Below are 24,096 nucleotides of genomic sequence, written 5' to 3'. Positions count from 1 at the left end.
GTGTAATTCATCTGGGGTCGTTAATATTCATCATATCATTTAGTCACAAAGGAAACTCATCTGGCTGAATGTCACAGATGTAATTAATGAAGTGACCCCAGAGGTCACGGCTCTATTCACCAGGCACCTTCCACACACTTGCCTTCTTATACACACACAGTTGTACATCAAAAGCCTTCCAGCTAGATTCACACTGCATAAACATCCAATCTGGAATATAAAAAACATAGCAGGCGGCCACCTTCGCATACCGCGGCGTTCACAAAATGGCTTCTCACAGGTGTACTAAAGGGATGAGACCAGCGCATGCACCAAAGCAGACTTTATTTAGCTCAGTGGAGTACGGGGAGGGGGGGCAGGGGAAACACACACCAGTAGGGGAAGACTGGGGGGGGAGGCAGAGTATAAGACACACTAAACCACTGGAGCAGGACGTAAGGACAGGTGCACATCACAGGTATCTTTTTGGTCATCACTATGGCAACAACATATCCAGAAAAATAAAAAAGAAAGCAATAGTTTTACCTACAGTAAGGATAACAGAGTCCCTTCAGCATCGAGGACCCCAGTATGTACACCGTACAGTCACCAAGTTAAAGAGAACGTGAGAAATAAAATGGAAAATTATCAGCGTACAAAAAAAACCTTTGTGGTATTTGGAATGCGCATTTTTGTACAGAAGAAAGCTCATTGGTATTGTCGTAAACATTGGTTAGTTTAAGAAGAAAACGTGACGGAGTTAGTCCACATCCTTTGGAGGGTCGGCTGCGTTGTCAGTCGGACTTGAGCTGGACAAACGGAGCGGAGACATTAAAATACAGAATGACAGCGTACCACCGGAAGGTTTGGGGCTGAACTCCTTCACGCAGCTATGCAGAATCTCCATGAGTACTCAGAAGTGAATGCCCCACACAAAATCCACTTTTTATCTACCGAACTGTGATAAATAACGATGGGGGGGGGGACTAAATGATGGAATTGAGCCCCACATAGCCATTTGTTTTCAAGAAATTTCAGAGAGGAGCGGTTTATCAACAGCATCACAGGTATCATTACAGTTTGTAGTCATTAAAGCCTAGTGGTAAAGCGATCAGAGCATGCATCTTTCTACAGTATCATTAGAAACTACAGTACATTAGCAGCAAACTGGACATCCTTAAGGACTGAAGTTCAACACTATGGTAAAAAAAAGAAAGAAAAATAAACTGCAACATTTCTCAGGAGAAGTAAAACTCTTTAACCGCTATATTACAGACTGCCATGGCTCTAGTTTGGGGTTTTGGTTACAGTCTCCAGTGTGCTTACGAGAGGCAGAAAACAGTAGCTTAGATATAGGGACTCCTTCCTTTTTAAAAACAGCAATACATCGTCAAGTAAACAGTAGCGCTTATTTTTGTAGGTCATATGGTTAAAGTATTATCATGTCTTTGGATTTTTGTCTTAAAGCATTAATTATTGTTTTGCTATTATTGTTATATCATTATTACAGTTAGAATAAGCACTGGTGGAAAATGAACTCAGGAGTAAAGGTAAGAGCAAAAGAGGAGGAGTAGGGAGGGAGAGAGGGGAAAATAAATTAAGTGTACAAAAATAACATCAATAACATCCAAAGTTTGTTTTTTTTCCTCAGGGTTGCACAATAGCTCCGCCATCTATGCAGAAACGGGAGCTACGTCTCAGTCATCCAATGAAGTCTTGAGTCAACCATACAAAAGCTAAATACTGTACATTTACCCCTCACACCATTAAACACTTTAGTTTCAATAAGGTTTTTGTAACAATCTATTACTCAGATGTGAAAAGCTCAGATCTTTGAAATGCAGAGATGCCTCTTCAGGTATCTCCTAATACTTAGTCCAAGGTGCCTTTCCTGTTTCAGAAACAGGAAAAGGTCTGACTGAAGATCACATTGGAACCAGAGCCATGTTGAGCTGTTGACCTGAGCATAGAAAGCTTTACATTAATCACATAACATTGGTCAGCCATTGGTATATTCAAATCGAACAGAAAGGCAGTAAGTCACCTCGCCTGAACATATCAAAGCTGTCATAATTTTTTTTGTTCTTTTTTTAGGAATCATGACACTATAATATCGAAGCAAGACAGTTTATCTCAATCCGTAAGATTTATATTAAGAAACTATTACTAAACACACACACAATGTAAATTTGAGTTTGGTTAAAGTTTTCATATACAGTATAATGGTTGAGTGCTATAAAAAAATAGTTTGCCAGAACAAGACAAACTGGACTTTCGGTTCTGTGCTATTTGGGCTGTTATCCACTAAAGGAAAAAAAAATCTACAACAGAAGTACAACAGAAGACTCATCATTGGCTTGTGGAGGGTGAAGCTGCGTGTTATCGCTCTATCGGTACTCTGCTTACCGACTGCAGATCACACCCATTCACCATACAGACATCAAGCTCTGCAGTCTGTCAGTGAAAACAAACACGTTGAAACGAAATCCACAGACATGGAAAATTTTGGTTACGAGCTTTGGAATCTGAGTCAGTCTTTACAAAAGCTCTATTCGAATATCTTTGTCTCCGCCAAGGATATTCTTCAGGGTTTCTTTTTCCATAATCATCTTCTTCCACTGTTAACTGCTTTGTTGTTGTTGTTTTCTTTCAAGTTTATCTTTTGGAGCTCTCTATTTACACTAAAATCTCTTTGACAGTTTTTTTTTCTCCAACCTCTTACAGGCTGGCTCTAGGCGCTACACAGCTAGTCGTGAAGGTCTGTCTGGCGGAGGGCCCACGTTGAGTCTGTCGTGCAGACCGAGAGGTAGACTGCAGGCCTAGCGGGGCAGTGAGGTCACACACTTGGAAAATGCTCTTTGGCCTCTGTGGCATCAGGTTGGTTTTTGTCAAGGTGGTGTTTGGGTGTAGTCATGTATCAGAAGGAGGAGATGAGCTCATTTCAGCAACAAAGAACAGGGCAGGAAAGAGAGTTATGGAACAGTATGAAAAGAGGGAAGCTCTGATACACAGAACTTGGTTTGGGCTCTCTCCAGACTTCGGTTAAGAGAGTTTGTCTTTGGGCCACTGTGGCTCTGCATCTTTGGGGCGTTCAGGTTATGGGTGCAGCAGAGTGGACAGGGTAATGGTTTGAGCAGGTGCATGTGGATTTTTAGGAGGGGGATGTTGTAGAAGGAAGCAAAGGGACCATCTTCTGCCTCTCTAAGCTCTGTCTCTTTCTCCGGCTCCTGCAGAAAGCTCAGCTTGCTCCCTCTCTGCAGAGTCAGAGCTTAGGCCCTTGGCCCTCTTCTCCTTGGCTCTCGCATTCTGGAACCACACCTGCAAAATCCAGTTGTAAGAAATGTTCACCGTGGTTATTAAAACATGTTACCATTTCTGAGTGGGATGACACTAAATAACTCTTTCAAAGAATGTAGATTAAACATTTACTTGTCACTTAAATTTTTACCTGGACCACACGGTGAGGCAGTCCCAACTTCTGTCCCAGAGCCTCACACTCATGTCGGTTAGGGGTACGGTGGTTTCTGTAGAAGTCTCGCAGCTGGAGTACCTGAAAGTGGCTCATCTGTGTCCTTTGGCGCTGCTGCTGATGGTGATGCTGCTGCAATGTCTGTGTCTCACCCCAGTTTGAGCTCGGATCCCCAGAACCGGAAGCTTGGTAAGCCATGCTCGGACCATCCTCACACGGGAGCTCCTCGCAATCCTCTTCATCGTAATCCTCCTCCTCCGAGTTCAGCTCGGTGGTCAGAGATAAGGAGGCCACAGATGGTTTCGCCAGTATCTCTTTGTTGCTGCTGACATAGCTGTGGTTGGCGACAGGGTTGGACGAGATGGATGGACCCGGTCTGTCTGTGATGGATGCCAAGCCAGTCTGCCCATTGGATCCATTACAAATTGACAAGGTGTAGCCTGCTCTTTCAGCCTCGGCCCAGTGTCGTGACCTCATATGGGCATCCAGAGCACTCTTTACCTTAAACAGAGCCCTACAGAATGGGCAGCGCAGGTGGTTGAAACCCAAACTGAAACAAGATCCTGGCCCTGTTGACCGAAACTGTCCTTTTCGCTCTCGGGCTCGTGTGTTCTGAAACCAAACCTGCGGGAAAAAAAAAAAATTAAAGTAAACAAATCAGTGCCCCAAATGTAAGTAGGTACATTTTGGACACTTCTGATCTCTGTTGAACACATAATACTGTAGATGTTCATACAATTAAAAATACCTGAACCACTCTTCTTGTGAGGCCAACATCACGAGCAATGCTTTCCAGGACTCCTCTGGTGGGGTTAGAATCTATGCTGTAACGCTGATACAACACTTCCAGCTGTTCTGGAGTGATAGTAGTTCTTTGACGCTTATCTCTTCTGTGCTCTTCTTCGACGTCTCTATTTCCCCTTTGGCCATCGAAACCACTGTCTGATAAATGCTTTGGATTCTGCTTTAGGGAAGTCATAGAACCTTGAGTGAGGCAGTTTAGGGAGGTGTTGGAGTGATCGGGCATTGTGTTCTTTATCTGGATACTGTTTAGGTGAGATATCATGGGATGGGTGGGATTGGGGTGCATCTGAGACATAGCACCTGAAAGCATTTGGCTGGCCATCAGGGGGTGGTTGGGGTGAAGCATCATATAAGGGAGGGTTCGGTCTGTAAAGCCAGAGTGGAGAAACTGGACCTGTGTCTGAGCTGCTAGAACATGCCTGGTATGGTGCTCCTGCCACAGCTGGAATGTTGGCAAGGATACTGGGCAGAGACTGCACTGGAACTGAGCCTGGGTTTGAAACGGTTTTTTTGGCTGTGTTTCAGAAGACGAACCTGTAGCAGCATCAGGCAGCTCAGAGTGGCGTGTTTCAGACTCAGGGGCAGCGAGGATGGAAGGCATCGTGTCTGCAGGCTTTTTAATAGCTTGCTCACAAGGAGTATTACGTCCCTGGCCGGAATGACTTACGGACAAACTGCTGGCAACAGTTTTTTGTGATGAGGAAGAAGAGCAGGGTTGGCATCTTTCTGAAAGGCTTATTTCTTCTTTGCCGGGGTCAGGAGGTGAAGAACGTTCCCTTTTCACAGCTTGAACTCCTTGCACATGGTGCGTCTCAGCATCTGTATTTTCATTTTGAATTTGAACAAGACCTGGGCTCTTGTTGGTCAGAGGAGGGATATCTATATCTTCTTGCTTTCTAGTAAGAGCTACTGGTTCATCTTTGACTGTTGGATACTCGCTTTCTATGAAGCCAGAAGAAGAATTGCAAGCAGGGGATTCGGGATTTGTATAGTACTCGTAGGTCAGATCCATTGAATTTTCATTTTGAGCTTCACCGTGTCCTTCATGATCGCAACTGCTCTCCTCTTCATCGTTATTCTTGACGCAGTCATTGCTCCGTCTGTGACTGTTCTTGCCTTCCGATCCATCTTCATTCCCTCTGTCTTGATTTTTGCGGGCCCTCTGTCTAGCATTTTGGAACCACACAACAATGACTCTATTAGGGAGGGACAAGAGAGCTGATAGCCTGTCGTATTCTTCTTCTCTGGGATAGGGAGTAGCCTCAAACACCCCTTGAAGGGTTTCCAGCTGCTTCTCAGTGAATCGTGTTCGAGAGGAGCGTCGTCCTCGATGGGGCTCCCCTTTCTGGTGGTCGGAAGCCTGGGAGAGTGGTGAGTTGTTGGCTGGTAGGCCTGGGGAAAGTGAACACGGGGAAAGTGTCATTGGCTGGTCCTGTGCTACCTCCTCGCTGGTGTCTTCAAGTGCAATAGTTGGAGGGTTATTAAAATTGTATGGGGAATCCTTGTCTCTCTGCCTCTCTTTAAACAGAGTGTTGCGGAACCAGTGTTTGACAACTTTATGAGGCAGACCAGACAGGGCGGACATCTTGCCGATTTCATCATCACTGGGCAGGCTGTTAATATCAAAGTGTTTCCTCAGAATAGTCAGTTGTTCCTCGGAAATGCGTGTCCGGGTTCTTTTACCCTGTTGTATTGTTGTGTTGACGGTCTGAATGGGGCTGGTTTGGGACGACTGGCCTAACAGCACAGGGCTGAGCTGTGGGGGCTGTGTTTGCAAAGCGGGGCTGAGTTGGGATTGCTGTGTCAGCAAAGCTGGACTAAGTTGTGGCTGTTTCCCAAGTAAAGATGGATTAAACTGAGATTGGTAGAGTTTTGCCAGTTCAGGGTTCACACTTGAGTCTAACCAGGGTTGAGGCTGAAGAGCCACCGATGGCATCACAACTGGAGGGAGGAGGGGTAGTTCCATGGGAAAAGGAAGGGTCGGCAGGGGCAGCTTAGTTATGGTCAACGGGGGTATAGGAAGCTGGGGAAGGGGAAGTGGAAGCATTGGTATTTTGGGTAGCGTAACAGGTATGGATTGAGCGGAAGGTGGGGGCTGAGAAGCGTCTGTGGACGTGTTCAACGTGGACACCTCATGCTCAGAAAAGCTCTGACATGGCGGAGAAGACGTAGGGGCCGACGTAGTTGAAGTGCATGTTTTGTTCATGGGGTCAGAAACTGAAGGGACGGGTGAGGATGTGCGAATTTTAACTTGTGGTGTCACAGTTTCAGGCGCCGCTTCTGAATCGGACGTTGAGGTTTTGGCTGTAGCGTGGGGAGAGACGGCTGAACCGTCTGCAGCTCGACGCTCAGTGAGCGGGTACATCTGGTCATACTGCAGTCTGTATTCCCTGGAAAACCTCTCAAGTGCAGCAGTGGGAAACAGTGTCCTGTGGATATACTCCTTGTGGCTTTTTAAAATCAAGGCATCTGAAAACAACTTTCCACAGTCCAAACATCTTTCACCTCTTTCACAGCATTCTTTTTTGTTCACAGATTCTTTGTCTCCCTTCTGCTTTTCCTCCTCAACATCTTCATTATTCATACAGTCTCCCGTCTTCCCATCTTCCAGTTTACTGAAGTCATCTGTCCCCTTCTCTGAGGACACCTCAGTCTTGTTTACGTAAGCGGATTCCTGTTTGTGTGCACTGTTGTTTATCAAATGTGATGATATCTCCTGTTGGTTTCTGTGTCTATTTTGTATGTACTGCAATGCCAGCTCATAACCATAACTCTGCAACAGTGCTCTTAAAGGTTCCCCGTTCACAGGAGCAAAAGGAACTCTGGGAGGAGGACACTGCAATCCAAGTTTAAGTGAGGAGCTTGCCTCTTTCTGACTTTCTGTTTGAACAGCAGGCATAGAAACGTCCTCTTTTTCTTCAAGACTAGCAAAGCTCTCTTCTTGAACCAGTTTGATCGATTTGCTGGTTCCTGCTTCAGTTTTGGGTTCACTTTGAATGTGATCTTTTGGCTCACTCATAATTGAAGTGGACCCTGCTTCCTGGGCTGTTTTCTTGTCCATTGGAGGCTGAGACTCACTTTCTGTTGCTGCCTTAAGTTGTTCTTTTGGGATGGACATGGCAGATAACAACTGGCTAAGTTCATGACTTTTAAATGCTAACTCTGGGTTAATCTTCATGTCTCCTGACAGGTAAAAGGGCAGAAGAAGCTGCTGCTGCAGAGAAAGCATGGTGTCTGGTATCAAGGAGAAATGTTGTTTTAGAAGAGTCTCCTGACCCAAAGGAAAATGTTGTAGCAGCTGTGACTGAAGCAATGTGGTTTGCTGCAGCTGAGCCTGAGCCTGTGCTAACTGCTGCTGTTGTAATAGCATTAGCTGGTTCCTTGATGCTACAAGATCTGCCACTCTTTTTTTAGTCTGCTGGTTAGCAGACTGTTCAATTGAGTTAGGAAGGGTAGTCTGGGCCTCGGTTGCTACACCCAAATGTGTAGAGGCTGAAGAGCTCACTACATCTGGCTTCTTTATTAAAGGAAAGCTCTTGGATGGTTCTTCTTTTGCAATAACTGACTGTGTGGCTGTGCTGGGGAATGATACTGGAGCGGCTGCACAAGATGTTGGGGTTTGTGAACCTGAGTTCTGGGCAGCACGAGCTCTAGTCTGGTGAAGGACAGAGCGAAGGTGTATGTCCAATGTGGAGCTCTGGCTGTAACCAACTCCACACAGCTGGCAACGATAAGGTCTAGGATCAGGACCTCGGGGCGTTTCGGTCACAGCAACACCTGTGTTAGAGTCCTGGAGAGCACGTCTGGCTCTGTGAAGGTGGGACACAGAGTTATAGTGAACGAGGAGAATGGTTTTCTGAGTAAAAGATTCAGAGCATACGTGACACTTATAAGGCCTGGCTGGGTCAAGAAAGCGGTCCATTGCAGGGTTGGAACTCTTTTTGACTAGCGGACTGAAACTGGGTTCTGGTACGTCCTCCTGTGGCCCTTTCTCTTGTTCACTTGAAAACGCCTCAGCTCTTTCATCGACCACATCCCGATCTTTGACTTGAATATCTTTCGGCTCTTTTCCCTCCATGTCGAGGGCCTCTTCCTCTATCTCCTCATCCTCACTCTCTCCTGCCTCCTGCCCCAGTTGAGGTGATAAACTAAAATCCTGTTGAACTGGACTCTGGTTGTGTTCCATGTGTTGCGCAGTGTTGGCTGGCAACATGGTATTCTGCCCCTGTGTGGTGTCCAACTGTGAGTGTGTGTTCTGCATATGTCTCTGCAGGGCCTCCTGGCTGCGGCATTGTCTGGAACAGAGGGGGCACTCTGTCGCCGCTCTCATGGCATGGTACTGCCAGTGCAGCTGGAGTTTCTCCTGAGTAGGGAACGCCAGGCTGCACCTGCTGCAACGGAACCGGTAACCATGGTGATCGGACAGGGGAGGGTGATCGCTGGGTGGAGAGGTGGGAGGAGAAGAGGGGGGAATTTGTGTTAGGGATTGGGGAGCCAGTTTGCCGTTGGAAGGGTGAGTGGTGCTGTCTTCCAAGGGAGGGGTGAGTAGAGCTGTGACATCTTTGGGCGCAGTTACTTCTGCTTCAGTGTTTTCCACTGACTCGACCCCTTAAAAAGGCAAAAGATTTCACAATGGTCAATTAAAAGTTATTTTCTAATAATATTTGAGATGCTGCTGTCAAAGGACAAGAAACTGTTGAGTGTTTTGGACCATTAATGAGCATGAATTCAGTTTTATCATGAATTATATACCAACCATTGTTTTTCTGTGCATCAACAGAAGCAGCAGGGTCAGCAACATGGGAACAATCTGCATCGCTATTCTGGGTGTTTTTAGTTTTCTGTGTGTCATCGGCGTTCAGCTCAGTTTGTGGTTCCGTCTGCAGCTGGGGCTGAGGTTCCATCGAAAGCTTGACCTGGAGCCACAAAATAAGAAAATCAGTCTTAAGCCTAAGTCTTTTTAAAGCTTTCATTGCATAACTCCCGGTGTTGTTTTAACATATTCAGATGAACGATATTGACAATATTTTCTTCAGCCCACATTCTGAATAAAACATAGTAATAAAATTCAAATGATAATGTATCAACAAATATATTAACATACAGTGCCTGCACCCCCGTCCTTATAACATAAAACATTAAATAGTGAATTTGTAAGTGTATAGTTACATTTTGTACCTGTCTGCACAGTACAGAGAAGGCGGCACATCAATTTTATGGAAAATGTATATGGTTGAGAAATGTGGACCTGCCCCTCAGCTCCAACACCCTCCAACATGCCTCAAGGGTTTAATAAAACTTTGCCGAGCTGAATAATGAATTTATTTAAAATCATTCTTCATATAGAAAATCTCCATCTCCACTGCTTCAAGCACTCACAGCAAATACTTTATCTATGTGAGCAGCTAGCTACCCTTAGGAAAGGACGGACAGCTAAAGATGAGATTTACATGACAAGAGTTTTTTTTCTGAGTAACAGCTTCATAAGAGAGTGTGGAACACACACACACACGGAGACACACACACACACACACACACACACTGCAGAGAAAACTGAAGGTCAGGCTTAATCTAGAGAGCGTAATTGGAAAGCAAGGTACATAATGGCCATCATCACCTCAGTCTGAATTAATGAACCTCAATTACTATCAGAGAGAGTGAGGGAGGGGTAAGAAGGGAAGGAGGGAGGATGATTGTGGGGGGGTAAGAGGTGCAGAATATGAAAGAGGGAGCAGGGTGAGGGAGGGAGGAAGTATGGGACAATGAACAAAAAAAACTGCTTTAGAGAGAGGAAGGGAGGGGTAACGCATAAGAAATTGAGAATGAGCTTGGGAGAGACAAAATGGGAGGGGCTGAAAGAGAGAGAGAGAGAGAGAGATGGTTGAATAGGAATGATAGGAGTAGCTGGGGGGGAGAGAGGACGACAGCATAGGGGAGAAAGGGTGAAAAGCAGTCAGTCAAGTGGAGGCGAAGAGCACAAGAGACAAAGGCCACTTAGCATACGGGCCAGGGAGATGGAGGATGGTGATGTGGATAGATGACCAGTCTTTGTTAGTTGGAGAGACACAGTAAAAAGCACGGGGGCCCCTTTTTAGCTTGACTGCACTTCTGGTAATAGAGGGCTACTTAAACATGCATTATAGAAAGACTGCCTTTTCCCTCACTCACTCAGTCAAACCCTCTCTCTTCCACTCCGTGTACACATACACACAGAATGCACGACTGCATCAAAGATGATAGCAGGGAGCTACTTAAACATGCATTAAAAAAAGCACTGCCTTTCTCTCTGGTGCCTTCTTAATGGAATTGTCTCCCTACATTTCACTCTCCCCCATCCCCCATTGCTTTGCCTTCTCTCCTCTTTTTCTTTTGATGAATGCAAACAACAAATCCACACATGCATACACTTACGGTGCTGATGAGCTTGTCTACACAGTCCTGTGCAACACTGTGCACATGTGTGAGATGCTGTTGAAAGTGAATGAATGGGACTTTGACCTGGCACAAAGGGCACTGGACAGTCTACGGGAGAAGAGAGGAAAGAAGAGGTTGATGCTTAATAAAGTTTCAGTTCAAAGTGCAGGTGTGCAAGGGTGAGTTCTTTGAAATTAGACCGACATACATTTATTGATAATTGAACATCTTTAGGCTAACACGGTCTGTGTGGACTGCTCACCTGCTGGTTCTCATTTTGCTGGTGTATTCTGGGGCGTTTGCTTGAATGTTCCATTTCCGTCCATCCAGAGGATGGGCGCTTAATGGGGGGCAACGATCCCTCATTCTCTCTGTTCTCCCCCTTAGTTTCTTCTTTAAGTGAAAATGTAGATAAATGAGTGTGTTGTATTTCTTTCTACTTAATTACAGAATGGGTGGACTCACTCTTCCCATAGAAGAAGCCATACCTCTCTCCTCGGAAATCTGTTTCACCCCCACGTCACATGAGTCTTTGGTTGTGTCTGAAGGATCCGTGGTAGTTTCATTGGAAGTTTCCATATCCTCACTGAGCTCATCTGTAAGGAGACAAGACAAACTATTGTGTTATACAAATGTCGCGCTGCGCACAATTTGTTATCATAGGCTATTAGAACAACACTCTATATTTCCCCTCTACATTCCATCCTTCACAAAAAGAGTTAATTTGTCCTGCTTGCCTTCATCTGCTATTGATCAAGTATTGATTCTCCATTAGACTCTCCTCAGAGGTGGAGTCGAAGTAATATGGACTTACAACTCATCAGTTCACCTCAATAAGTCTTAATCCGTGCACTGACACGGGACACACGTCCCGACCAGGACGTGTTGTGTTATATGTTTGAGGGGCTCTGCCATCACCCCTGACACAGTTAACAATCAGCGTTTCTTCTTGAACAGAAGGCAGGCTAATGACCATCCTCCATCTTCTCCATTCTTTTCCAGGGGATTTGTCCTGGCTCATTGATTAGCAGGTGCTAGTTAGTTGTTGTCAGGCATTATTGGAGATATAACAAGGCTGTGCATTGACCAGTCAATTTACTTGATCAATATGGCAGCAACAGCCATTACTCATTACCTCCTGTTTTTTTCCCCCAATGTCATGTGTACACATGCGAGGAGCACCCTGACAGTTAATTTTATATTTTTTTCACCTGTGTCACCATCGGAGCTTTTCCTGATGGTAAAAATGGCCGCCAGTTCCTCTCCGCCCATTGGCTGCAGCTGTAGCAGCCCTTCCCTCTGCTGATGGGTTGGGGTTTGACTGTGTTTCAGTAGTTGAAGCTTAGAAGAAGAGGAGTGGTTGCATAGCAGACAATGGAACAGCCAAGAACCTCCATCAACTTCACCATCATACTGCTGCAGGAACTAACACAAGGGAGCAAAAAACATTTAGATGCAATTCAAATATAATGGCAGTGTCATAAAGATTGATTCTGAAATAGTACTCACTCTGTAAACCCGAGTACTGGCCTCATGGTGCGAGCCAAGGGAATGCCCTCTCATCTTCTCCAGACTGCTGGTCACATAGTCACACAGGTTGCATCTCAGCTGGACCGGATTGCCTTTGGCAATCAGGGCAGCACCTTCCTGACCTCTATCTCCTCCCTCTTGGACGTGAGCTGCAAGCTGGTACCGGGTCCGGTGTCTGTCAGTCTGGCAGTGCAGGGAAAAGTTAGCCCTCAGCGGGGTGGTGTAGCCACAGAGCTTACAGTGGCAGCCACCGGCAACCAGGGAGCACCACTCAGACTGGGGCAGAGAGCGAGGGGCGTTCAGGTGCTGCTCCACAGACTCTAAGCTGTCGGATGAAAAGCAGGAACAGACAAGGCATTGAAACACACCCTGGGAGAGGGGTGAAGTGGGGGACAGGCACAGGGCAGGAGGGGGAGAAGGAGAGGGAGAGGGCGAGGGAGTCAGCGCCGAGCCGAGCGCGACTGGCTGTTCTGTGGCTTGTTGACTGGTCAGTCTCATTTTCAGGGAAAGCTCAGCGCCTAACAGGAAAAACAAAGGACACGCTAAGACAAAAGGCACCTTTTTTCATTTTTATGTCCGAACAGATGTGATGGGACACTCACCTGCGTTTTGTAGGTGTTTAAGCTGTGGGGTCAGGCTCCGGCACTGGGACAGGTAGTAGCCCCTCTGGAGTCGGAGCATGTTATGCGTGTGTTTCTCGCTGGTGGTGTGTATGCGCAAGTTGCGAGCAATGCTGGTCTCGTAGTCGCACACATCACACCTCCACCGCTTGCCTTGAGAGTGGGAGTGCGCAGGCGGCGTGAGCTTGGCGGGCTGAGTGGTAGGTGGGAGAATCGCGAGCGGGAGCTTGTACGCCGGCTCTTCCGCGGCGTGGCCGTTGGAAGAGCTGCTATTGTTGGTAACATGAGAAGAGTGCATGTGACCGTTCAAGTGTCCTCCATTCTGAACATTATTCAGGTGTTTGTCTGACTGCATGTGTATGCTGAGGTTGCCTTTCGAAGAGGTAGCATAGTCACACACCTCACAGCGATAGGGTTTATAACCACAAGCGTAGGTTTCTCCTCTGGCCAAGCGAGGGTGGGGTTTTCCCGAACTACAGTATCCACACGCATCTCGTGTTGCACCGCCACAGACGCACTTCCCCCCGGAGGCGCCGCACACACACTGGCCACCCGTCTCTGGGTGCTTCTCTTTCATGTGGGCTTGCAGTGTATGCTGAGACTTATAGTGCCAGTTACACTTGGGACATTTCAGAGTCTTGCAGGAATTGCGCGAGTGCATTATGGTCATGTGACTGGTCAGCGAATTGGGCGAGAGGTCTTGGTTGAGGTTTTTAAGGACAGCGTCTTTCTGTTCTCCTTCTTTGTCTCTTTCATCATTCACCTCTGTGTCTAGCTGGCTGTCATTTGGTTCTGGAGCTTTGGCACCATCTTCATTTAAAATGGAAGAGTGAGGAACCCCTGCCGGCCCATCATCCTCAGCAGGTGCACTGGCAGGCCTCGCACCTGCCAGTGGAAAAGCCAGAGTAGACTGCTGGGATTTAAAGCTCTGAGGAAACCCAGAAATCCAGTCCTGATCTGCCTTAATGTCTTTTGCCTCTATCTCGCTCGGCAGGGCAGAAGAGGATGACGGACAAGTGAAGTGCTTTGGAGAGGTGGAAAGAAGAGCGAAGGGCTTTGGAGAGATGGAGGGAGTGGGGGAGGGCTTTGGAGAGGCGGCTATTTTGCTGTTGAGTGTGCCACTGGCCCTTGCAGTGCTGGAAGAAGAGCTGTGCTGGCTCTGTTGAGGTAATAAAGAACATTTGGATTTGGTTTGGCTTTGGTTTGAGATGGCCTCCTCCTCTTTGCTACTAAGGGCTGCCGAGAGGCCCCCTGTAACTGACACCTCTCCCGCACCTACACACACCTCCCCATTTTCCTTCATTTGCTTTGACAAACAACACTCCGCGGACTCTTTCTTTATCCCCTGTTTTACACACACTCCATTCTCCTGCGAATGTCGGCCTTCCTCTTTCTGCTCACCTCCCCGGCTCTCTTCTCCAGCCTGGGCCCCCTCTGCACCCTCCTCCCGCTGCTGGAGCAGGGTCAGGAGCTCTTTGGCAGGGGCCATAGCTGAGGTGTGAGAGGATGACCCCTGCTCAGGAACGACCGCCGGGGTCAGGAGAGGAAGAGATAAAGCCTGGGGACTGAGGTCAGCATCTCTTTCCTCTCCTCCCCCTCCATCCCCTCCTCCTCCCTCACCGCTGTCCATACCAGAGGCTACAGCTGCCACACATTACCACCCCACCTGTGGGTGTCAGATACAGAAAAAGAACAGGAGAAAGAAGATGACAGAGAGAGTGAGAAGGGAGAAAGGAGAAAAAAGGGACAGAAAATAAAATAAATGAGTCATGTAAATAGTATTGCATAACAGTGGAGGCCATTGATTACAGTCCCTGGATAGCATCTGTTCAATACTGCCTTCACAAACCGCAATACAAAGGCTGGTTACTCAGGGGTTAGCGTTAGCCCTTAATGGGAAAATCAATAGCATGAGCGCTAAACTAGGTGGAGGAATGCGGGTAAAGGCTACGCAGGAGGTCTATAATATTCCTCAGGGGATGGGATTAAATAAAGAACCGAATGTTTCAAAGCTAAAGGGCTTTCACTAAATTGTGACCCAAAGAGAAGAGCAGATGAAAGTGTGCATTTAACAGCCACTGTTTGTTTAACATTATTGTTTGTTGTTGCATAAAAGCACAGATATTATTGTGAGGAAACTGGCTCTTTGTTTAGCATTAGCCATTTATAACACATCATGCAAAAACAGGGGTTGGATCTGATTAAATGGGCACTTTCCTAATCTTATTTATTTGCCTACAGAACAAAAACAATTATGTGAGCCATTTATGTATGCAGATGAAACATTTAATTAAACATTACTAACACATTAAGCAAAAATGTTTACGTTCTCATCTGTTCATGTTAGGGATAATAACACTTGTGTAACATAAATTGCATCTATACAAATGAACATCAGATTAATGGGAAAAATTACTGGGGGAGTACTTAAAAATAAACCAAAATGTTCTATATCTTGTAGTAACACCATAATACATAAACCTGTATATTAGCATAGTACATACATAAACCTGTATATTAGCATAGTACATACATAAACCTGTATATTAGCATAGTACATACATTGGTTTTGTGGGGTAAGTATTTCAATAAAAACATTTTAAAAATGGATTGGGGGAGCTATTTTTAAGTTTTACAGCAAACAATGAAAAAAAATCTAATGGAGCATCCCCCCTTGTTTCTGACTGACACATGAATGTCAGATGAGACGGATACATCTCTGTTACCCCGTGTGCATCCCAGTCTCATTACTGACCTTTTTTAATCAAGGACAGACCTTAATGTACCCTTTCACCTTCAACCAGCCAGCCCCCTCCTCCTCCTCAAACACCCTCTTTCTGCCTGCGTCTCCTCTCGCCAACCCCCCTTCTCTGCAACTTAAAGATATATGGCTCATATCGGCACTGTGATAGTGCTTTAATGTACTGTGTTTATGTCACAGGCCATAGACCCTTGCCCACTGCAGCTGTCCCCACCGTCCCGTCAGATTGCGCCGTGGGGCCGAGCCTGCCTGCCTGCCTGCCTGCCTGCCAGCAGCTGAGAACAGTCTCTAATCTGATAAAGATTTTCATTTACACTGCAATCAATAACCCAGGTCTATCAGCAATGTAACTATTTATATAAACATTCCTGGCTCTCTATCGATCAGAAGTGCGGGAAACCATCTTTTAACAGTGTGTGTGTGTGTGTGTGTGTGTGGTGTGTGTGTGTGTGTGTGTGTGTGTGTGTGTGTGTGTGTGTGTGTGTGTGTGTGAATGTGTGTACATCCTGTTGTTCTCTGCAAATTCCTTCTGATAATGCCAGTTAAGAGCACATACACACTAACTGACATGCATGGGGCTGCTCGGGTTTACAAACACACATGATATCTTTGTTGGTGTGGACACTGCAGGTGTGTGTGAGTGCGCGCGCGTGTGCGTGTGTAGAAACAGAGAGAAAGGAGAGAGTCATGGGTGTGAGAACAGGGACAGAGGAGAGTTGTGTAGCGACACTTTAAAAATGTTTTGGATTGTTTTCTGTCTTGGCTTTAGCTGGACACACTGGAGCCAACTGGAGAAATAACCTTTTCAAACATACCAGGATCGCCGAAACACACACCGCTGCCAAGGTAAAGGACCCTGTTATTTGGGGAGGGGGGGCATACTGGGGCTGTTGTTAGAGAATACCGAACAGGCAGCGACTTGAAGTTCACTCCCTGTTCTGTGTTGTCAGTCCGCTGACCAGAATTAAGCCCCCCTACTTTCAGCCTTTGTTTACAGCGGATCGGACCGCTCAACACCCGCGATCTAACCAAACTAAGAGTGATCGCGTTGGTTATCCAGTAACAGGTGATCCGATGGACAAGCAGATCAACAAAAGCTCGATTTCTGCGAATACCAGGCTGTACTGACTAAACACCCTCACCTCCCCGAAGCCGAGGTCGCTTCCTCCCAGTTTCCCGCAATATCGTAAACAAACGGCGGACTTACATTTCTGCAGAGGCTCTGGTACAAAGCTCCGTACGCTGAATGTGTAGTAGTCCGGAAAACAACCGTATTGAGAGCCCACTCATTCCTTATGAATGATCATCTGCGTTTTTTACGGAGCCAGGAGGGGGAAAAACGGGGAGAGAGAGCAGCGGGGTCCGAGTTGTTACCAAACAACAGTGTAATTAAAGCTACATATAGGCTGTAGTAAACAGAAGATGGGGGGACGGAGGGGTTTGTGCCAGCTCCAGAGGTAGAATGAGTTCTGATCACTGTGGGGGGAAAAACACTTGGCTCTTTATTCCTGCTAATTAGTTTCCTTCAAAAATGGCTGAGATTACCCCTAGTGCGCATGTGCGTAATTGCGCAGACACCGCTAATTAGCCCGTTTGGATCAATAGGATTCCGCGAGAGAGAGAGAGAGAGAGAGAGAGGGAGGGAGGTGGGAGGAGAGAGGGAGGAGGAGGAGAGGCTACTGGAGACGAAGACAAGACGAGGAGGAGCAGGCTGACTTACTGCGAAAAATAAAAACTAAAATGTGGTATTTTATTTGATATGAGGCGGAAAAACCCGCCCTAAAACATTTTAGATCAGTATTCAGCAAACCACCTTCTCTTAAAATGTACGTTTAGAGAAAACTGTTTTTAGAGAAACGTTTTTTTGAAAATCCCGAAAAAGAAAGACAAGCAATTTTACAAATACAAAGCAAAAATCTGCACCGTTATTATGCCATAATATTGTAATGCGGGATATTCGGTCACAAACGCGACAGATGTCATGGTGATCTATAGAAAAGACTAAACATCACGCTAAAGGCCTAGAGGATTTTTTTTGTTAGTTTTTTAAAGTATTGTTTTAACAATATTGACATTTAATTTAATATTCGACGCAATGTGTCTTAAATTACCATAGTTGTTTATTTATTCGATTAGCTATTTTTTCTTTTTCAAAACAGGCATTTTTTGCATGAAATATTTGCCACACACACACACACACACACACACACACAAACACACGTGATTTCAGAAGAGTGTTTGTGTGATGTTACCGAAATCCAATTTTTTTGGAACGAATAGAGGAAAAATGCCTCTTATAATGACGCCTAAATATTATCTGAGATTTTCTTACATCTGCTCCAGATTTCTGAAGACTTTCGGAGATTCCTTCCCGAGTTAAAAGTGGTTCTCCAGCATTATAAAACCCCCCGAATTGTCGTGTCCATTTCACATTCTGTTATCGGAGGCTTTAGACCTTTAGTTTGATTCTGCTCCGGCTGTCCCATCCTCGCCACTCGACGCTATTGTTATGATAATAGATAGTGAATTTCACGCCGGAGGTTCCAATCTGTCGATCTTCCATATTTAAAAGGTAAAAGCTGCATTTATTCACAATATCAAACACTATCTTACTTTTTAAAATGTGGTGATTGTGACAGCTGACCTCATCCTCATTTTAGAATCGCATAAACACAAATATGAGCGGGGTGAAAGGGGGCAATATTACAGAAAAAATGTTATAGAAACTCATAATGCAGAGGAGATAGAAAGGGTCAGGCTTTCAGCATAAACTGTAGGGTTACAATCAGCCCAGTGTTGCGTGAAATAGCTGCACTATATCTGAACATGAATATTAATGACATTTCGTTATGTTGGGTTTTGAGAGCACTGACATTTTGATTTTGCCTTATCTTGGTTTGGTTTTATTACATTAATGCAATGGTGCACCTACTGGCCAATGAATTAAGTGCCACATGATTTGGCCTGTACGTTTGTAGAACACCCAATAATGATTTTACGACGTGAAAACATCGAGAGTGATTTGTCCGCCTGGCACATGCCAGCAAGACTGCATCTTATCACAACCATAAATCAGGCTACTTCTCTTTTCAGAGGCTTTCTGCAGGTTTACGATCAAAAGACAATAAGTGTAAATGCTCATATAATATTAACATTAGTCAGCAATGCAAAGAGGGTGTGTGTGTGTGTGGTGTGTGTGTGTGTGTGTGATCATTATATATCCAGTGCTGCACAAAGCACAAAAAAAATTGTCATCACTTATTTATTGTTTTCAAAGAAATATTTAAATTTCATCACAGGTGTAAATCACAACCCTGTGGTACAATATTACACTTCTTAATATCATTTGAACTTATTATCTATATTGGATTTTTATAATTTGATATATGGACCATAGAGCTGCCATAGAACATCTGCACAAGTGATATGGAGGAAATGTTTTGTGTCCATCATTCAAAGTTAATGTACAGATTGCACAGTTTTGACATAAATATAGAGAAGAAACATATTGCAAACAACACAGACTAGAATAGAATACAATAGACAATGACAAAACATTTATATATGTTTTGCGTTAATTGCTGTAGTGATAAATATAGAATTGTAATCAATTACAACCATTAAAGCTTTAATTTGGGAGCAAACACACACACACACACACACACACACACACCACACACACACACACCACACACACACACACAATTACACTGAGTCAGATGCACAGGCCGCACTGTAAAACACACCATGCGTTCCGTGCCCTGAGGTGTATGCCAGGGGTTGTTGTTTTCACTGTAATACATATATAGTTAGCCCTTCCACCAATTTACCCCATCAGTGTTAATGGGGCAATTAACCACTGTGGTACCCCCACCCCCCCAGGCAGAAATAGACCCAAAGTCTAACCAACTCTAAACTTGTCTTCATGACATTTATATGACAAAATGTGGGGGAAGCTGGGGACCCATCTGACACCTTGGAGGGTCCTTAATGTCACTCCCTGTCTTGCCTCCGCCCCTTTCTGCCCCAGGGTTCCGCACTGAGGGAAAGTGTAATATATCATGTACAAGGGAAGCTGAGGTCTTGTCCAAGAGGGAGAAAACTTTGTATACTGCATTCTATCCTTCAAACAGTCAACTGTTATTCACATAGTTTCTTCATGCATTGTTTTTTTTCTTATGTAAACTGGCCTTTATAGTAAACCACATGCACTAAAGTACTCTTCCAGGGCCAACATACTCCAACTTGACCTCTGTCTTCATTGAAGCCTTTCTGGTGTCTATGAGTCCTTCTATCTTTGTCTCTGCTCACATTCCCCCTTCTTTCCTACATCCCCAAGGAGGCAATAACCTCCCTAGCAAGTGCTTCCCCTTGAGCCGTTGTCATAGTAACTTGTGGGCTGGTCGACATGACAACCCCACCATGGTCCAGAGATAAATGATAGGCCAGAAATGGGGAGGGAGAAGCCACATGGGGGATATGCACCCCCTTTAATTTGGTTTTGTCTGATTCTGATTCAAAAAATGGTTTTTACCTTCAAGTGCGAGTCTCATTTCAGCATCAACCTGCTCCGCATGTATGCATACAGCTGTTCATATCGGGTCAATAACTGTTCTCAGTCATCCCGGTTGAAAAGAAGTTTTAGATTAAGAAAATTTATCTGGACTTCTTTTAGTTTTCGAAGCCATTTCACATCTTATCCAAGAGACTCTTTCAAGCTAAAGTGTCTTTGAAAAAACTAAATGAAATCCAGTTGAATTTTCTCAAGCCAAGATTGATCATACCTTTACACCACTGGATTTGAAGTCCCGGAATGTCCACCAATGAAAGAGACAATATTTTTCAATGTATTCTCAATAAATATCATTCTAAAAGATGCACAATTGAAATGCGTACTTTCCTTCTAACCCCGATACCGGCAGGGAAGCTGCGGTTTCCAACGTAAATCGGTTGAGCGCAAGAAACGAGAGGAATTAAACCTGGAATCTAGTCTTTGCTGTTATCAACAACAGATGAACAATTCTGACAGCTGACCAACAAAAAAAAAAAACCCAAAAAAACATTAAAGCATCTGTGTTCACCTCCACAGCCTCCAAGAGTTTTACTAGAATTTTTTTTCATTTTATGGATAAAATTTAAATGGGTTAGGATTAATGCAAGGATCCATTGAAATTCATCAAAGCTGACTTCTTGCCTGCAGATTTACTGATTTGCTTGTAGAGAAAATGCAGCGAAATTCAAATGGATTTTCTAAAAATATCATATGCTTAGAAAGCATGATTAATAGGTAACCCATAAAGAATTACCTGAAATGTTTTTTAGAACCTGCAACATGCACAAAGCTGTTGAAATTCCCTAAAATACAGCTATACTGTAGGTATATACTCTACTTATTTTAGAATAACAAATCTCAAGGTAAATATTTGCCTTAAATATATCTGACCCAATGTTTTATTCCAGCAACCGTGCTTTACACAGACATTGTAAAACTGTCTGTTATATTAACTTCAGTCTTGGAAAAGCAATAATTAAAAAAAAAAAAGAAAAATACGCCATACACTAAGCTTTGTGATGGCTTCTTGTGCTTTGTATATTTTTTCATCATCGTGCAATTTGATTACTCGGTGGTGTTTCTCCCATAGCCTCAATTGTGAATGTGTTCCTGTCTGCATTTGGCTACATTTAAAGCAGGTGCTTATTTTAGATTTTGTTACTTCTTCCTAGCTTTGACAGATGAATTTCCCCTTGGGGATCAATAAAGTGTATCACCTCATCTCGACTCATCTCATCACCTCAGCTATGGCCTCCTGCAGGAGAACATTAATAACATTAATGTTAGATGTAGATGAGTGAGCCTACAGGTAGCCAATATTTAGATCCAATCAATGCAGATAGACGGATAAATGGAAGGAGAGATAGAACTGTTATTCATTTCCCTTCATTTCCAGTTCACATCAGATGCGTTTTGTGAGGCCGGTAAAAGGTAAAACTGTGCAACAGCGCTACTACATGGTCAGAGGCTGTAACTACACGCATGCTATTACCAGATCGTATAAACCTTCACGGATACCGTAGATTCGCGGAAGTAGGTTGGACGTATCGTGTAAAAATAACACAAACATTTTTAGCATACAATACTACATAGAAACTATTTTATCTTGATATCGAGCCTTTTGTGTGTTCCTGAATTCTCGCCATGGAAGATGAATGGGAGGAGGAGGTAATACTATTTTACACTAACGTTTAAACAATAGCCTTATCTGTCGCTAACGTTAGCACATGGTTTACTGTCAGGAGTCGTGCACTTCTATAGTCAACCGTTATGTTCAAACTATGTACCCTTTAAGAAATAGATCTAGAATTTTGATATGTGTTTCTAGGAGCAGCTTGTGGTGGTGGAGCTCGCTGGAATTATCAACAGTGACTTTATGTCCAAGTGCGGCGGTTCATGCAAGATTCTCGTGAGTTTCCGATGTTACTATCAACATAAATGTAATTTGTTTCACGGCACTTCTTACTCATCTTAATTCGTATTTATGTTCCAAGGATATCGCTAGCGAGAAACCGATGATGCAGGTCGGACAATATGTGTTTGCTGGCGAATATGAAGGTAAAAAAAAATGCAGTATCTTCTTCTCTGGGTTTATTGACTATTCGCAAAATAGATGCACAGCGCCACCTATTGTACTCGACATTGTTATTTTGTTCAAAAAATATGGCCATCGACACCCCGTCCCCTAGAAAGTATTGTCTTTCTGTACCCAACACCCATTTAGACATTAATTTACATTTCATCGATTAATTTTTTGTTTCTTGCTAACTCTGACAGCATAATTATGACATAATGAATTGCCATTTTACCCATCATATACATTGCATACTTGTTTTGTATTTAGAATGGTTCATCATAACCCTCTATACTCTGTATACTCTGAATAAAAACATTAACATCCTTGTTAGACACCTACATTTGTCAGAATGCAGGGCGTCATTCAACAGCATTTTTACATTGCCAATACCGGTAACTTAAAGGTTGGTGGTGGCGGTAGCAGCTCTGCTGGGGAATGGGCTGTTAAAGACCCAGTGCAGACAAACACCTTCAGAGCACTGCCAAGGTACCTTTAAGCAAGGTATCCAACCCACAAATGCTTACATAGCGCCCTGTGATTCATCCTTGGGTACGCCCTCCCCGTGACCCCGAAAGGAATAAAGCGTTTAAGAAAACGAGACACTAACTTAAGAGTCATCTGTCATAACTCATACTTCCCAGTAGACAGGATTAAAATAGTCATGCTTAATGCACCTTTAAAGAAACTAAAAAACACATGGTCCAGAAATGAGTCTTCAATGAATTCTGGAAAAAAGATACTAACATTGATTATCTGACAATCCACAGATGCTTTAGGAACATGTGTGTTGTTCGAGGAAGGTCAAAAGAAAGGTAAAGTCCTTTATAGCCTTAAGTATGTTCATTTACAGGCATACGTATTTAAAGATTCTGTTGTTCTGTTTGCTTTACACCCTTATACGTTCTTTATGGAAAATCAAGATCATGTTCCGGAGCTCAAGTACACATGCCACACTGTGAAAAAACTGATGATGCAACGAATCTTCCTCACAGAAAAAAAGGAATGTGAAACAAGCGAAGGTCAGCCAGAACAGCTATTCACCCACTATTATGATCACTTCTAAATTTGGAATCTAAATCTGACATTATTAGATTTAATGCAGTGTGCCCATCACACTGAACAAGCTTCTTGACGGAAGACCAACTTTGCACTCCACAGACTTAAAAATGTTTTGTGTGTCGGTTCATCAGGAAGTGGGGATTGTGATGACCTGAACTGCGCATCCTGTCCCAGCCAAGAAGAAAGAGACAAACAGGGAGAATCAGAAGACCATACAAGTGTGACAGATTTTCAAGACTTGGCAAAAAGCTGAAACAGATGCTTTGCTTTAGCTTGAACTATGGGTACAGAATAAATGTGTTCATTTGCAATTGTAGGGCTTTGAAAGGTATAATAGTGTGAAATGAAAATGAATAGTGAATTTTAAGTTGGTTTCCTGTTGTGTGTATGTATATATAAGGATGATTTTATAACTATAGACAGGAAATTGCTTAATGTTTATACTGAGTAGCAAAGTTATCAGTAAATACCCTGTTATTTGAATTCTTAGAATATTTTTTAAAAAATTGATTAGTAATAACTTTTGTTTTTCGCATGCCTGTTTTTGTTTAAGGGTTCGCTTAAAGCACTTTTGGAGTCATCTTTTCATGTGTTTTATATATATGTATATAATTGCTACAGAGAAAAACTATCAGAATTAATATGTGCGCTGTAATAAAAACAATTGAACCGCAGTTTGTTGACTTGTTGCCGCAGTTACGTGGGGAAAACACTGTTGCTTTTGTTGGGCACACTGACTGCTTCTGTTATGATTGAGAGAGGCAACTTTTGTTGACTTTGAGGACGTGGCGGGTCTCGGCCAATCCAATCACCGCTGTCCCTCTGAAGTGG

At 44.1% G+C, this 24,096-nt stretch overlaps 2 protein-coding genes across 3 annotated transcripts; one reads left to right on the top strand and one right to left on the bottom strand.

Annotated features, from left to right (window-relative positions):
• Positions 1-307: 307 nt before the first annotated feature.
• Positions 308-17,130, bottom strand: LOC130536133 (zinc finger homeobox protein 3-like). Its single transcript, XM_057051805.1, has 11 exons — positions 16,785-17,130; positions 12,799-14,482; positions 12,176-12,714; positions 11,878-12,091; positions 11,155-11,262; positions 10,929-11,059; positions 10,664-10,774; positions 9,009-9,168; positions 4,197-8,860; positions 3,428-4,072; positions 308-3,297 (listed from the first exon to the last, which is right to left on the bottom strand). Exons 2-11 carry the CDS (start codon positions 14,444-14,446, stop codon positions 3,181-3,183), a joined length of 8,337 nt encoding a protein of 2,778 aa, XP_056907785.1. The 5' UTR covers positions 14,447-14,482; positions 16,785-17,130; the 3' UTR covers positions 308-3,180.
• Positions 16,246-23,939, top strand: gtf3c6 (general transcription factor IIIC, polypeptide 6, alpha). 2 transcript variants are annotated; one of them, XM_057051832.1, is made up of 6 exons: positions 16,246-16,423; positions 21,958-22,038; positions 22,124-22,187; positions 22,974-23,018; positions 23,127-23,225; positions 23,397-23,939. In XM_057051832.1, the coding sequence occupies exons 2-6, from the start codon at positions 22,006-22,008 to the stop codon at positions 23,516-23,518; spliced, it is 363 nt and encodes a 120-aa protein (XP_056907812.1). In that variant the 5' UTR covers positions 16,246-16,423; positions 21,958-22,005; the 3' UTR covers positions 23,519-23,939. The 2 variants fall into 2 exon arrangements, with proteins under 2 accessions (XP_056907812.1, XP_056907811.1); XM_057051831.1 differs by lacking the exon at positions 16,246-16,423 and adding an exon at positions 21,624-21,797.
• Positions 23,940-24,096: the final 157 nt, after the last annotated feature.

This window comes from Takifugu flavidus, chromosome 13 (genome assembly GCF_003711565.1).
Source record: "Takifugu flavidus isolate HTHZ2018 chromosome 13, ASM371156v2, whole genome shotgun sequence".
NCBI classification, from domain to species: Eukaryota; Metazoa; Chordata; class Actinopteri; order Tetraodontiformes; family Tetraodontidae; genus Takifugu; species Takifugu flavidus.
The sequence above is the reverse complement of the archived record's forward strand: the minus strand, read 5'-3'. Positions and strand labels throughout refer to the sequence as shown.